The following is a 13,911-nucleotide window of genomic DNA, read 5'->3' on the forward strand; positions in this document are numbered from 1 at the left end:
TCACTATGCCATTCTGTACTCAACCTCTCTCATCGGGCTATAACATGAAACTAACACCAACATGGATTATTTGGAATTGAATGATACAAGTAACAGGATGATTAACGGTATGACACTTCGTATGTTGGATGCAGGCGTTCCATAATGTTGGTGGAATCAAAGATTTTTTTGGAAATATGCTAATGTTTTGTCTTTTCCATGGACATTAGCTGCTGGTAGTAAAATATACAGAAACTGAAATTTAAAAAGCCTTCCTTGTTGTGTTTCTAGGGCTAGTTACTCAAGGTATCAAAAAGGATTAAAATGAACTGCATGACTAAAAGAAATAGCAAGGCTGCTAATAAGCTGAACCCATTTTAAAAGAGAAATGTAGACATATTTATCGGTGCTAATAGTCATTCGCTACCTCTGCTTATAAACAAGATCCATACAGATTTCTCTTCTCTTTCTGTTCTCTCTCCCTGTGTCTCGCTGGAGCTTCCTGAGCGGACTGCACGAATGGGAACGAAACAGCTTCACCTGACCAAGGATCCTAGAGAGGACACCTTGAATGATGGTAACTCACAAAGGAGAGAGTCCGTTCATTCCTTGTGTGTCAAAGGCCAACGAGCATGCTAACCTTACCCTTTGACATAGATGTCACTCATTTCCTCTCCTGTGATGCTCTTCTCATCCAAGAGAACGTCCTTGGTGTTCCAGATGATCACACGCAGGTGGTATCTGAAAGGAGCACATTTTGAAGGTGGGCTTTTTCCTCTGCTCCTGCGCCAAGACCCCAGTCCGACACAATGGAGTCTCAAGACTACTTACTTTTTGGCTTTCCTGGGGGTGATGTTGAAAGGAGGGCCTGGTGGCCCCAAACTCTTAGGGAAAACATCTACCCACATCTGAAGTTTCCCCTAAATCGTTCAAAAATGAAAAAAGAAATTAAGTTGTATTATAAGTGGCAGAGACTGTAACTTTCTTTCATATTTTCTAGGTGTAACTGTTTCTTCAGGCCTGCCCATCTACTAGTCCATATGGAAAGTAAAAAAGTAGAGCAGAGGAGCAAACCGAGATAAATCATCTGTCTTCACTGTCATATAGGCCACCCACTTCCCACTCTCACCAGGAGTCTCCAATGGCTACATATGCCCACATTTGTCATAGTCTGAGCGTCCCCTGGCTAATAAAAGAAGGGCTTCCCATCGCTAACCCAACCCCCGACACACACACACACACACGCACACACACGCACACACACACGCTCATGTACCCTCTTACAAATGACTTGAAAGTTGGATCCTTCACTTAGAACTCTGTTCATCACATTGCCTACTTGTTCTCAGTCCTGATTTTGTGACACCCAAGAGTTTCTCCACTTACCTCCAGATAAAAAAATCAAAATAATGTAAAATGGTATTTAATTGATAAAAGAAAGACTTACAACATGGCACTTTCAAAGGAGAGACCCCAAGCAACAGCAAGAACAGTACTGTTCCCCAAAGTTAAGGACTCCCTGACATCAGCTGGCTGGTGTCCACCACCTGGGAGGAGGCTTGCAGGAAGAGGCAAGGTGAAAGCCCAAATAACACTTGTGGTGCCATCTTGGGGAGGTCCTGTCAGGTCTCCCACTGCCACAGACCGGGGCCGTCTATCTGACTAGAATGTTCTTCCAGACAAGCTAGGAATGCCATTAACAAACCACATCAGCCATATGAACCAACTTAAATTCCCCAAACTGTTTTTGGATGTTTTTTAGACTATACCTTCAGACTGGTCTTTAAGAAGGTTACCAAGGAAACTAGATTGGCTTCTTCTGCACGGTGATCAAAATGAGTTAACTGGGACTCTTGAAAAGGGGTAAGTTTTCCTCTGGTCCTGACTCTCCTCTAAGTAATCTCTAGGGCTCAAGGTAGGGTATCAAGCATGATGCAGAACATGAGGCATGACCCAGCCACAGTCGGTCCAGTCCAGGAGGTAGAAGTGATGGGCGGCATGGGGCACATCGAGGGGGGTGTGGATTCGTAGAACTCTTCCTCATTTTGTAATTTCTTGAGACTTTATTCAATTGAGGGGTGGGAAGGGAGAGAGGAGGGCTCTTTGGGGGGAAGGAGTAAATAAGAAAGGGACGAAACGAAAACATGAAACAGAATAAAAGCAAGAAATGAGTGACAAAATAAACTAGTAAGCCCACGCTACTTGCGGCCACTTTTTAGAGATACTTTTTAGAGATAAGCTTGTCCACTGCTGTGTGGTCATTGTCAACAATATTTGCATCCATTAGATTACTATTTCTTTAAGTGTGATTTCCTAGCCACCTCCATTAGAACCCCTCCAGGCACTTGTTAAAACTCAGATTCCGCCTCCCTACCCCCATCTCAGACCTACTGAATCTGAATCTCTGCAGGCACGGCCCAAGAGTCTTCCCTGTAACAAGCTTCCACGCGGATTATTCTGTCATTTGCCATGTCTCTCCTTGCTTTTCAGGAAACTGCTCCCCAGCTCCTGGGGACTGACCCTCCTGCATCACTACCCACGTGGTCCCCGTGATGAGCCACCTGGTGCACAATGGCTCAGCTTCCTCCCTGGCTCTTTGGTCTCAAGACATACCACCTCACCCAAGGCGGGCCGAGCACAGTGCTTCCCCAGACCCCGCCCACCAGCGGTGGACAGTTGGGCCAAGCTGGGGCAACCAGCCCTTTCCCTGTTTGGAAGTAGATGGAGCTACATTATAACATAAAAACCTTAGAAATGCTCTACAATATCCTGGCACATAGAAAGGTGATCACAGGAAAAGCGCAGACTAACAGAGATTGAGAGAGAAACAGACAAGAAACGGGGAGAGATCCTGGCCCAAGGTTGTTCTGAGCCATAGTCACCCCTCCTGTCTGGATTTAGTGAGTTACCGGGAAATGCTTAACAATAAATTCCCCTTTGGGATAAAGCTAATCTGAGTTGCTTTTCTATTTCTTGTGTATCTAAAAGTGTCCAAAAGAGAGAAAAGAGGCAAATCTGGGTCAGCTCCTGCCACTGTGTTTGGGATGTGGATGATGGGTCTTCACAGGGAGAGCTCTTTTACCTGAGAAATGTTGGGCTGGAAGGTGCTGTGCAAAGTCCTGGTTTCCACGTGCTCAGGGACCAGTCCCTGCGTCCTGAGGATGTGAAGGGCAAGACGCTCATCAGGGGCCCCGAGGTGCTGGTGCAGGATTTTGTTGGCTTCTGGAATGGAAAATGGCATTGAAACAGGTGATGGGCATCTGCAAACTGTTCAGCCAGATTGCCCGGAGGGTCATGTAGCCCTTCATCCCAGAAGGGCAAACTGGGCAGGCAGGGCCAGTGTGCAAACTTGGATCTGTGAAGGAGTCATGGATAGAAATATCTCTTGACCATGGGCCCTGCCCCAACCAGTCTCACACCTGACTTGGGGGCTGCCAGTAGCAAAGGGGCCAGAACACACCAGAATGTGTATGTGAGAGCAGCCTGTATTCACTTTTCTAGCAGAGGCTCACAGCCAGATTCTGTTTCCCAGCTTCCCTTGCAGTTAGGTGTGGCCACACAACCTAGTCTGGCTCGAATGTAACACAGGTAGAAGTGACGTGTGTGTCACTTCTAGACCTGGCACATAAAACCCTCTCATGAAAGATATTCTAGGTGCTGTTCCCTTTTGGATGCAGAAGAAACAGCAACTTCAGGTGCCTGAGTTGAAGAAGAGCAGAGCCGCATGATGGAAGGGCCTGGATCCATGATGCATTGCTGCCTGTTGGAATACCGACTGTGAATTTCAGAGAAATAAACTAGTGTTTTAAGCCAGTGACATGTGGAAGTTTAATTGTTGCAGCAGCTAGCATTACTGTGGCATTTTAAAACCAACCCTCAAATTCTCTGGCACTTCTCCCACTGAGAGGTGGAGTCTCTGTTGTCTTCCTTTGAATGTGGAGACATAGCTGACCCCTCAAGTGTGGAGAAAGAATGCTGTGTGACTTCTCCGACAAGGCAGGCAAGGCCACGTAGCTTCTGCTTGGTCCTTTTGGGATGCTTGCTCGAAGGGAAGCCATCTGCCATGTAGGGAGCATGAGTATCTAGAGACTGCCCTTCTGGAAGGGCCTGAGGAGGTGTTCTGATCGTTAGCCCCAGCCAAGAGCCAGCATCAACTGCTGGCTGTGTGTGCAGGCCATCCAGGACACCTCCCCCCCGGCCTCCATCCTGGACACCTCCCCCCACCTCCATCCTGGACACCCAGCTCCGTCAAGCCTTTGGATAACCATGGCCCTTCCAACATCGGACAGCAGTCAACCACACAGGCTACTCAGGTGAGAACTACCCAGTGAGCCCTTCCTGAATTCCTGACTTGCAAAACCGTAAGCAAAACAAAATGGGTGTTTTTCAGCCACTAAGTTGTGGGGTGATTTGTTAGGTAACAATAGCCTTGTTACTGAGACAGTTTGGGGGGAGTTGTTTATTTGGGGGTACTCTTAAATAAGGCCACGTTGCTTGCCAGTTAATTCCCAATCCCTTTTGCAAGTTCTTATGTTGAGAGCAACATCAGCAATTCCTAAGCATCTCATCATCCCTGGTATTGACTCAGTCCTCTTCAAATGGAAGGACAAAACATAGTTTCTTGCAATGTTGAGAATAAACAGCTGAGGATCGGGAAAGCACCTTTACTCCCATGGGGCTGTATTCAGCCCTCCCTGGAGATCCTGTGCACCCTCCAAGGCAAGTCCCACTGCCACCCGCTCTGGGAAGCCTCCCTCCCTACAAAACACTGAATAACACTGTAGCTCTTATGCTCTATTAAGCTTCCTTCAGGCTTTGTCGTGGTGCAGCTAGCTGGCTATGTGTCAGGACAGATTGTGTTATAAATTACTGCTGGAGAAAGCGCAAGATCCCAAGCTCAGACATGGGCCAGATGTGAACTCAGAAGATTCTTCAAATCAACCCCCCGCATCCCTGGGCCTTCTCAGAGAAGGGCTGGAAGAACGATGGACTAAGCCTGGGAGAGAAATTCTTGCACTACCACCTGAGCACTTTTGAGCTAAATTATGAGCTAATTATGCATTACATAGAAAGTAGGTAGTTACTAGAACTCTGTGTTCAAAGCGCAAATGGCTATGACCTAAAAAGGTCAAGTGAAACATCAGACAGACAAGAAAATGTGTACACTTTGACACTTGACAAGACCGCAGAACTCTGCTATAATGGCGCTTTTGTTAGATAGCCATGTGTGCGGGGTCTCCTGTGGTATAATTAGGGCACTGCTCTGCCCATTCCCCCCCACCCCCCCCGCCCCCAAAGCAGACCTAGCAGTAGAGATGGGTTGCTATACTTTGTAACCAGCTTGCGGTCTCTGGTTACGCACTTACCGAACTCATCCAAACTATAGTCTCGCCCTCCATATCTGATTCTGCTTCCATCTTCGGAAAGGATGGGTGGTGGGAAGCCTTTGTATCTGGCTACATTTTGAAGCAACTGTGTTGGTCTCAGCTGGTCTCGCCAGGTGTTTACTCCAGAACTGTGAAGAACATTCCACACCCAGAGTTACCGTGGGCACACAGGTCCTTCTTGGATTCCCACGCATATACTCATATACTTACAGACGTGCCCATGTAATGAGGGAGCAGGGACTGTGCTCTGCCCTCTGACTCTTGTCTAGAAATCTATTTCAGACCGAAAATCCACAATTACTTTGGCCTCAGCCAATGGATCCTTTCCCTCCTCCCTGCAATTTCCTCCTCCATAAAAATGAGGGGTTTGCCTACATGCTGTAATCACAAAAGCTTATAAACTAGAAATTACAAGCTGTATCTCATTAGATATTGTAATATATGGTGATTAACATAACAATAAAAAAATTAAAAAAAAAAAAAAAAAGATATTGTAGGAAGATGCCGAACAGCACTTAGGGAAAGATGGACATCACAAAATTAATCGGGGGGTGGGGGGTGGGGGCAATGCTATGGCCCTATTCTCCCAAAGACAGTCCTGTTATTAAAAACAGTATGTATCTGACTCAAAGGAGCAGGGGCTCAGGGAAGACAGGCACTGAAGCAGAGAACCAAGGCTTCCCCACGTACTGATGTCAGATGGAGTGAATTATCTACACCTGTGGCCCAAGCAACTTACACACAGTACTGCTCAGGTATGCCGCAGTGGGACCCAAACCGGGAAAGGAATCGGTTTTCCAAATCAATAATTGTTTCTCCCACCTTTTCATCACGGGTAAAAGTGTCATAATCATATACAGAAATTTTCAGATCTTTTTCTTGAGGTAAGTAGCAGCTCAGTTCGTACATTCTAAATAAACAAATGCAAGGTTAGAATATCCATGATTCTATGCGGGCCTCTCAAAAAAACCCACAAACAAAACAAAAACCAAAAAACCCAGGGCTTTGTGCAGAGAATCCCCAGGTGGTGGTGACGGTGGCTGGAGGAGAACGTGGTGACTGGGACAGCAAGGTGGGGGGCCAGTGTGTGGGGGCACTTGACAAGCAGTCCATGTTAGTAATAAGAACAATACAAGGTTATATGCTTGCTCATGGGAAGAGCACGGCTTAAATACCTATGTTTGAATCCCAACCGTGCTGCTTACTAGCTGTGGGGCCCTTGGCCATTTAGCCCTTCTCCCTGTGTTCAGCTTTCTCACCTGTAAAATAGTGACAGGAATACCTACCATCCCGTGTTGTTCTAAGGGTCAGGTGGAGCAGTGTTTAGAAAACATTTGGCATGACTGCATCGCTGAAAACCCAGTAGCTATAATATTGTTATTCATTATAATCTTATTAACATTATTATCACATGCCTATTAACTGGGGCACCCAGGCGTCTCTGCCCAGCTGGGAGATTAGTAAGACACACCACCCTGATTTACAGCCCCCTATCTGTGCCCCTGCTATGTTCCCTCTGCCTCGACAGAGACCACTACCCCATGGAACATCCTTGACTCCCCCACAAGAGCACAGGGCAGGGGATGGTGAGTGGTATGCACCAACAAAGTGTGATGTGCAAGGGGCCAAGAAGGCTCAGTGCCTCCACCCAGGCCCTCTGGTCTGCCATATGCTTTTCTTTGGAATCCATATTAAAATGCAAACACATCTGAGATAAAGATAAAAGAGTACTTCCCATGGCAGGTGAGCAGCGTGGCATAGGTTCTGAAAGGCTGATAAACAAGAATGGCACAAGCTCCGGAGGGGTGAGGTTTGGTTCTATATTTGCACCATCCACACAGGTATGGGTCCCGTAGTAGGTGCTCAATAAATTTGAAGGAAAACTGTCAGAGGCCTCTCCCATCCCTCCCCCCTTCTCCTTGCACTCCGGTGTGTGGACTGGTTCCTGCCCCCAAAGCCAGGAATGTTAATCCATTTGAGCAGAAGGATGTGTGCCACTGGGACCCTGGAGGAAAGCTTCCAGGATGTCTCCTGGATTCATCTCAGTGGCTTCTCTAGATGGCTGTAGCCAGGCAGGGGCCTGCAGGAGGCAGGCAGCCACATGAGAAAAGGCGCATGAATCATGACCACACATGAAGCCCTGAATCCACACGTGCCCCATAATAATCGCATTTTTAGAACTGGATTCCAAGGGAGACATAATATGTGTCCCTTGAGAAAAAGAATTCTTTGGTCAAATATGGTTGAAAACCACTTCTTTTGGAGTGACTCTGGTCAAACTAAAGGCTCAGAGAAGTCCTACAGTTACTATCTTTTTTAACCCAGGTGTCTCAGTTTGATGAAAGAATACTTTTTTTCTTGGAACACCAATTAATATTCTATAGAAGACATACATTCTCGGTGCCTGGGTGGCTCATTGGTTAAGCAACTGCCTTCGGCTCAGGTCATGATCCTGGGGACCTAGGATCGAGTCCTGCATTGGGCTCCCTGCTCAGCGGGGAGCCTGCTTCTTCCTCTGACCCTCCCCCCTCTCATGCTCTCTCACTCTCAAATAAAATCTTAAAAAAAAAACCATTCTGTTGAACTCTGATCTGGATGTTGCTATGATGGGATAAGAATATGCCAAACGATGGCTGAGCACATAGGAAAGGTGGCTCCTTTCTGAATTCCCCAGAATCCCTGAGGGTCTCTGCTGAGAAGGAAGTCACCCCCTTAAGATTGAGGCCAGAGACAAAAAGCTGTCCAAGGGACTGCGGAGCCAGTATCTCCTTGGGGAGGGGGATTCTGCCCACACACCAGGCACAGATTGGCAGAGCAGAGCCTGACAGCATCACTTCCTCCCAGGGTGGCTCAGAGCAAAGACTTTTCCTGCCACTTAATTAAGCCTGTGCTTGGCTCCTCTGAGACGTGCGGTTCAGATGGGGCTGCCTTTCGGCCGTAAACGCTGGCTTTCCCCTGCTTCCCCGTCTCCCTCACATGGAGCCCTCCTTCCTGCCCTGCGTGCCTTTTCCTGTCTAGACCTCAGGGCTGGATCAGCGGAAGAAAAGGAAAATGATCATACTGCCGTGCCAGAGGATTACTTCCATTCCCTGGCCCCGGCATGCAGCTTTGGGGTGTGCAGCAGAGAGGGGTGTGTGTGTGTGTGTGTGCGTGCGTGCGCATGCCCAGGAGCTGAGTGAGCGTGAGGTCCTGTGTGTGCGTATGTCACAGGGCGTGAGGACGTGTGAGGGAGAATAGCGCGTGCGACCCTGAGAGGCTCTGAGTGACAAAGACTTCGGGGGGGGGGGTTGTGTGTGCGCGTGCGCGCAGGGGAGAATGCATAAGGACACAAACCAACAAACATGAGTAGAAAAGAAGAGGATGGGCAAGACGGTCAAGCCAGAAATGAAAATATAGGCCACACATCAAACAAGAACAAAGTATTTTCCCGTTTGGCAAAGGTTCTGGGAAAACAACACCGTTTTCACCAGTGTTTTGTACAAAGAACATTTATGCTACACATTTATACTTTGCCATGAATATGAAGCCTTCCCAGGGGTGTTGGAAAAAGCTGGGGCTTGGTCAGGAATTTCCACGTCAATCTTGGCTCTAGCATGTACTAGCTCTGGCGACAGAGCTCTGGCACTGCATTTCCCTCACCAGCAAATGGGGGGCTGCTGACCTCGGCCCTGTCCTGCCGAGAGGCTGCATGTGGACATGAAAATGAGATGGTGGCCGCCACAGAGCCTTAATGTGGGTACCACACAGCTGCTGCAGTCAGATGGCCCGGGTTCCAATCCTGACTCTGCCTTTTACCAGCCGAGCCCATGCAGCACTGGTTCACTCTGTGCCTCAGTTTCTTCTGTTGTCACACAGGGATGACACAAGAGCACCTCAGAGTGGTGACATTTCTGAGATGTTTCATATAAATGGCTCAGCAGAGGGTGTGCAGCCAGTGAAAGCTCAGCAAATATTAGCTATTATTAAATGTGGATAGCACTTGATAGCTGAAAAATATGGGTCCCCTTTAGAGGTGCTGTGGATTTGCCTTCTCCTGGAGAAGGATCTCCTCCCCTGGATGATATCAGTGTGACAGCCCAGAAACAAGTCTAAAGTGGCAACTATGAAGAAACCACAGCTTTTTCAAGAGTCTTCAGGAAAAGGAGACAGAGGGGCATTGTCACCCCACCACCTTCTGCCCCCTCCTCAGTTTTGCTAACAGCGTCATTAATCCATTTGCTGGATCAAAATGGTAGAATCAGAATGTCCCAGAGGACAGGGCCCCAACTGGATTCAGGGAGGGAGAACCAACATGTTGCTACAGGTAAGTCACACTGCCTGTCCTCCTTGTCTAGAACTCACAAACTTATTGGACTTCCGGGCCTTGTGCCACCCCGGCCCCGGCCCCCTTGCCCCCTCGACCTCCCGGGCTCAGAGCAAATCTGTCTCAGAGAAGCCCATCTCATGACTTGGCTTTATTTTCTCCACGGCACTTGGCACTTGCAGGTGTGCGCTCACGTATCATGTATTTACTACCTGCTCTGCTGCCTAAAATGTCTATCCAGTTTGTAGTCACGGTTTTGGGCCCTAGAACAGAGCTTGGCACATGTCACATCCTCCCCACAGAAGCCATGAGAACTGAATGACCAATAAACATTTAGAAATGTTCATTACCTGCCGAAAACCGGGTTGAGGGTGTTGGGGATGTAGTGGTCTCGATCTTCGATTACCTTTTTGCCCAGTGTTATTTTTATATAAGGGTCACACTGCGGGGACAAAACAGATGGCAAGCTGTGTCACCATGGGGTGCAAGTTCAAGGCAGTTTCTGGGGCAGACTCAGGGGAGCCTCCACACCCACTCCCACCCTGATGAAAAGCTGGTGGCTGGGGCACCTGCAGCACCCAGCCAGCCGCCTGCAGAGAAGCCATGTGGGGTGAAGAGGCGGTGGCAGGGAGGAGGGACCCAGCAAATCTCCTCGAGGTCACATCTGTAAAATGAAAAGCATGAACCAGAAGATCCAAAGCCCCTTCAAACTCTCAGATAAATCCCCGTTGGGACAATCCTCCTGAATACATTGTTTGGATAGAGTATCTTTCCCCCTAGTGAGATAACTGACGCCCCAAAAGAAAGCACATGACAATTATTGTGGCTGATGACTGTAATTATCTTGCTACAGGAGAAGGCCCCACACCCAAACTCTTACCAGGCCATTGTTGTCCTGGGGCTGGAGCTCTAAGCCTCGAACAATGTAAATCCTAACCGTGCATTCCTGTGGGACGCTGTCAGGTAATTCCTGAAACTGCCTGGGAGGGGCCGGCACGCTGGGGTCATCCGACAGGGGGTAGATTCTAAAGGAGCCCTAAGGGAGAGACACACAAATGTCCTCACAAGGGCCGCGGTGGCCTGGGCAGAGGGTTCCTGCCCTCCCAACCGTATACACTCGGAGGGTAGCCGCTGGGGCCGGCGGCGGGGGTGGGGGGCGGTTTGGGTGGCCAGGGCTGCCTTTTGTGAAAGAAACGATGTCGATTACACTTTGCGTAATTCCAGTGGGGAACGTGAAGTGATGGTAAGGAAAGTACTGAACAGATCACAGGCGAGAAGAAGGGGCAGGGCGAAGCAGGGAGACCAGGCACACATCTAGGCAGGAGTTGGATCAGTATGGTAGCAAAGGAAGGGGTGAGGAGTGAAAGTCTGAACGTATTTTGAAGATCGGAATAAAAGTGATTATTTTTTAAACCCACTAATGTACAAAGGATGATTTCCCTTTTCTGGCGTCACCCCTTCATGAGACTGGGAGCTTCCTGAGGGTGGGAATTATGTCTTGTTCATCACTCTATCTCGAAGACCTAACACAGGGCTGGACATGTTGCCAGGGTGCAAGAAATGTTTCCTGAATGAGTAGAGCCAGCAGGCCAGCTTGTCAGGCCATAAACCTTATCTTGAAACCAGCTTTAGTCAGCCCAAGAGAAAGTGGTCCCGTTGGATTCAGACCCCGTGGGTCTTAGCTCCAGCTACTGTCACTGAGCAAAGCAGCATGTAGTAAGCACTTCCTTCCTCTGTGCCAGGTACGGGGGACCCAAACATGAACTCAGGAAACCCAGTCTGGCACAGGGATGTGAAACAGGTCTGCCTCTCGGGCCTTCCTGGATCGCTTGCTGGGATGCCGCAGGGATGGGGACGTGGAGAGCGCGGCTGGGGCAGACCGGCTGCTGTGGGGAAGGGTCAGCGGCAGGAGCACAGCTGCCCGGGACTTGGCCCTGCCGACCCCTGCCCGCTGGAAGGTGCTTTAATGGTGGCTGGTGCCCCAGAGCCACGGGAGCCCGGGGCGGGAGCGAGTGACACCGCCGGAAGCGCCCAGGGCACGCTTCACAAAGAATGGGACCCTGGAGCCGGCCTTGAAAAGGATGAGTAGGTGTTGGTCAAGGAGGGAAGGCAGAAGAGCCTGTCCCAAGGCTCCGTCGTGAGAGGACGCGGTGTGTCTGGGGCCGGGGAGAGGTCCTGAGCAGCAGGGCGGGGCGTCCAGGGCGCCGAGCGGCTTGGGAAAGGCCAGCTCTGCCTTGAGGAAGGAGTTAAGACTTGAGCCGTGGAAACCCAGCATCTTTCGGTAGACAAGAGCCACCATCACACTGGGCAGCATGAGGAATGGACGGGAGTGGGACACAAAGGTGGCGAGGGCCATCAGTCGGGAAGCTTCGGCAGGGCACCCGCGGAAGGCCTGGGAGAAGGCGGTGGGATGGAGCTCGGAGAGGCTGAATCTGCAGGGCCCGGGCTTGGATGGCTTGGGCAGGGCGAAAGAAAGGTACAGAGAATAACTTGGAGGATTCTACCCCTGACCCCAGTGGCCCTTCTCCTTGTCATCGGCTTCTAGCGTCCTTCATGTGGCAGAAGACGCGTCCCTGCCGCAGGGCTGGTCATCCTTTATCCTAGGTCTATAAAGAAATTAAAGGTGGATTTGAAACAGCACAAAACCCCACCTTTTACTCACCTTAAACTCTCCTACCACAGAAGGGTCTTCATTTTCATCTGATTTGCCTCGATACAGCTTGAAAGTATCCGAGAAGTCTGTCAGACCCTCAAATTCTGTTACATCCTCTAGTTCACAGTCGTATATCTGAAAGCCATCCAAAGATTCTTAATTTCCCACTAGAACACAGGGGGAGCCTAAAATCAAAAAGCCCGGCAGTACCAAGTGGGCCTGGGCATGTGGATGGGGCCGCTGGAACCCTCCCATCACCGGCAGGAGGGTGGAAGTCTAGAAGCACTTGGGGAAAACATCTGGCTGTTTCTTCTTGAGTTAAATACCCAGCTACTCTATGATGCAGAGACTGCATTCCTAAGTATTTATCCAGGAAAAATGGAAACACGTGCCCACGGTACGAGAAGGTCTGCAGCAGCTTCCTCGTCAGGAGAAGGGACACCCACGCGGCAGTACAACCACGCCGTGAACCACCGCTCGGCAGTAAGAAGGGACAAGTGACAGATACACAGGACAGCAGAATGGATCTCAAAATGGCAGTGTTGGGCTAGAGAAGCCAAACACACACACAAAATCCATACCGTATGAGCCCATTTCTATGGAGTATGAAAACAGGCCAAAGCAGCCCGTGGCGATGAAACCAGATCAGCTGCCTCCGGGCAGGATGGGAGGCAGTGGATAATGGGCTGGAAAGGGGTGCACAGGAGTTCTCCGTGGTGATGGCAATGTGGCTCTGCCTTGTTTTGGGAGGTGGTTCACATAGATGTATACCATCATCACAACCCATGGAATGGAGTCGTTTATTGTATGTAAATTATACCTCCGTAAAAAGCCAGAAGAAGAGGAGGAACAAGAATGAGAAGGGAGGCAGGCAGGAGGGAGGGTGGATCTGGGACTGATCTATTCCACCAGTTTGGTCCTTTTTCTAAATAAGTCGCTCTTTGCATGCTAGTGTTTCTTAAGCTGCACTGAGATGTTATGATGATAACATGGAAATATGTGGGGTTTTCCTACTTTGATGGGGAACATCATTTTAATGGCCAGATATTTCTCATTTTAAAGATTTTTTTTCTCCCATGCAATGTTCTGAAAACATGAGCATTTGCTTCTACTTAAGCACATTAATTACACACTAAAAACCGGAATGAAGAATTGGAAACTCAAAACATTAACCCAGGAGATCACAGGTAGCCAGATCTGTCTAGCTCAACAGTTCGCCTTCTTCCTGGACACATGCGCCCACGGTTCTGATGGGATGTTACACCCATGTAACAGAATCAACTTTTCAGCTAGTGCAACAGATGCCTGTTTGGAGGACAGAATAAGGCATGTTGGCGTTGTATGCTGTTCTGCAAGAGCATGACTTTTAGGATTCCCTGGGACGAACTGGATAATTGTGGGCCTAATCAGTGTGATGTCAATTCCCAACCCTCTATCAGATGCCCCCAAGCCCCCAAGTGGCAGTCACATAACGTAAGTCAACAGCTGTCCTCAGGCTCCTGGAATCTTGGCAAAAGCAAAGCCCATTGCAAGAGGACTGGCCCTTCCCCATTGGACCTTCTGGTCAGTTTTAATGGATGCTGATCCCT

At 49.2% G+C, this 13,911-nt stretch overlaps 1 protein-coding gene across 6 annotated transcripts in view; it reads right to left on the reverse strand.

Annotated features, from left to right (window-relative positions):
• Window positions 1–13,911, reverse strand: part of MYOF (myoferlin) — a 153,764-nt gene that overhangs the window by 14,620 nt on the left and 125,233 nt on the right. For 4 of the 6 annotated variants that reach the window (XM_027587404.1, XM_027587394.1, XM_027587420.1 and 1 more), the window contains 8 exons: window positions 12,332–12,457; window positions 10,550–10,705; window positions 10,020–10,111; window positions 6,106–6,276; window positions 5,346–5,494; window positions 3,062–3,201; window positions 811–899; window positions 625–720 (listed from right to left, as the gene is read on the reverse strand). In XM_027587404.1, coding sequence (XP_027443205.1) covers window positions 625–720; window positions 811–899; window positions 3,062–3,201; window positions 5,346–5,494; window positions 6,106–6,276; window positions 10,020–10,111; window positions 10,550–10,705; window positions 12,332–12,457 — 1,019 coding nt within the window. The other 2 variants (XR_003518662.2, XM_027587430.1) reach the window with 2 other exon arrangements.

This window comes from Zalophus californianus, chromosome 15 (genome assembly GCF_009762305.2).
Source record: "Zalophus californianus isolate mZalCal1 chromosome 15, mZalCal1.pri.v2, whole genome shotgun sequence".
Lineage (NCBI taxonomy): Eukaryota > Metazoa > Chordata > Mammalia > Carnivora > Otariidae > Zalophus > Zalophus californianus.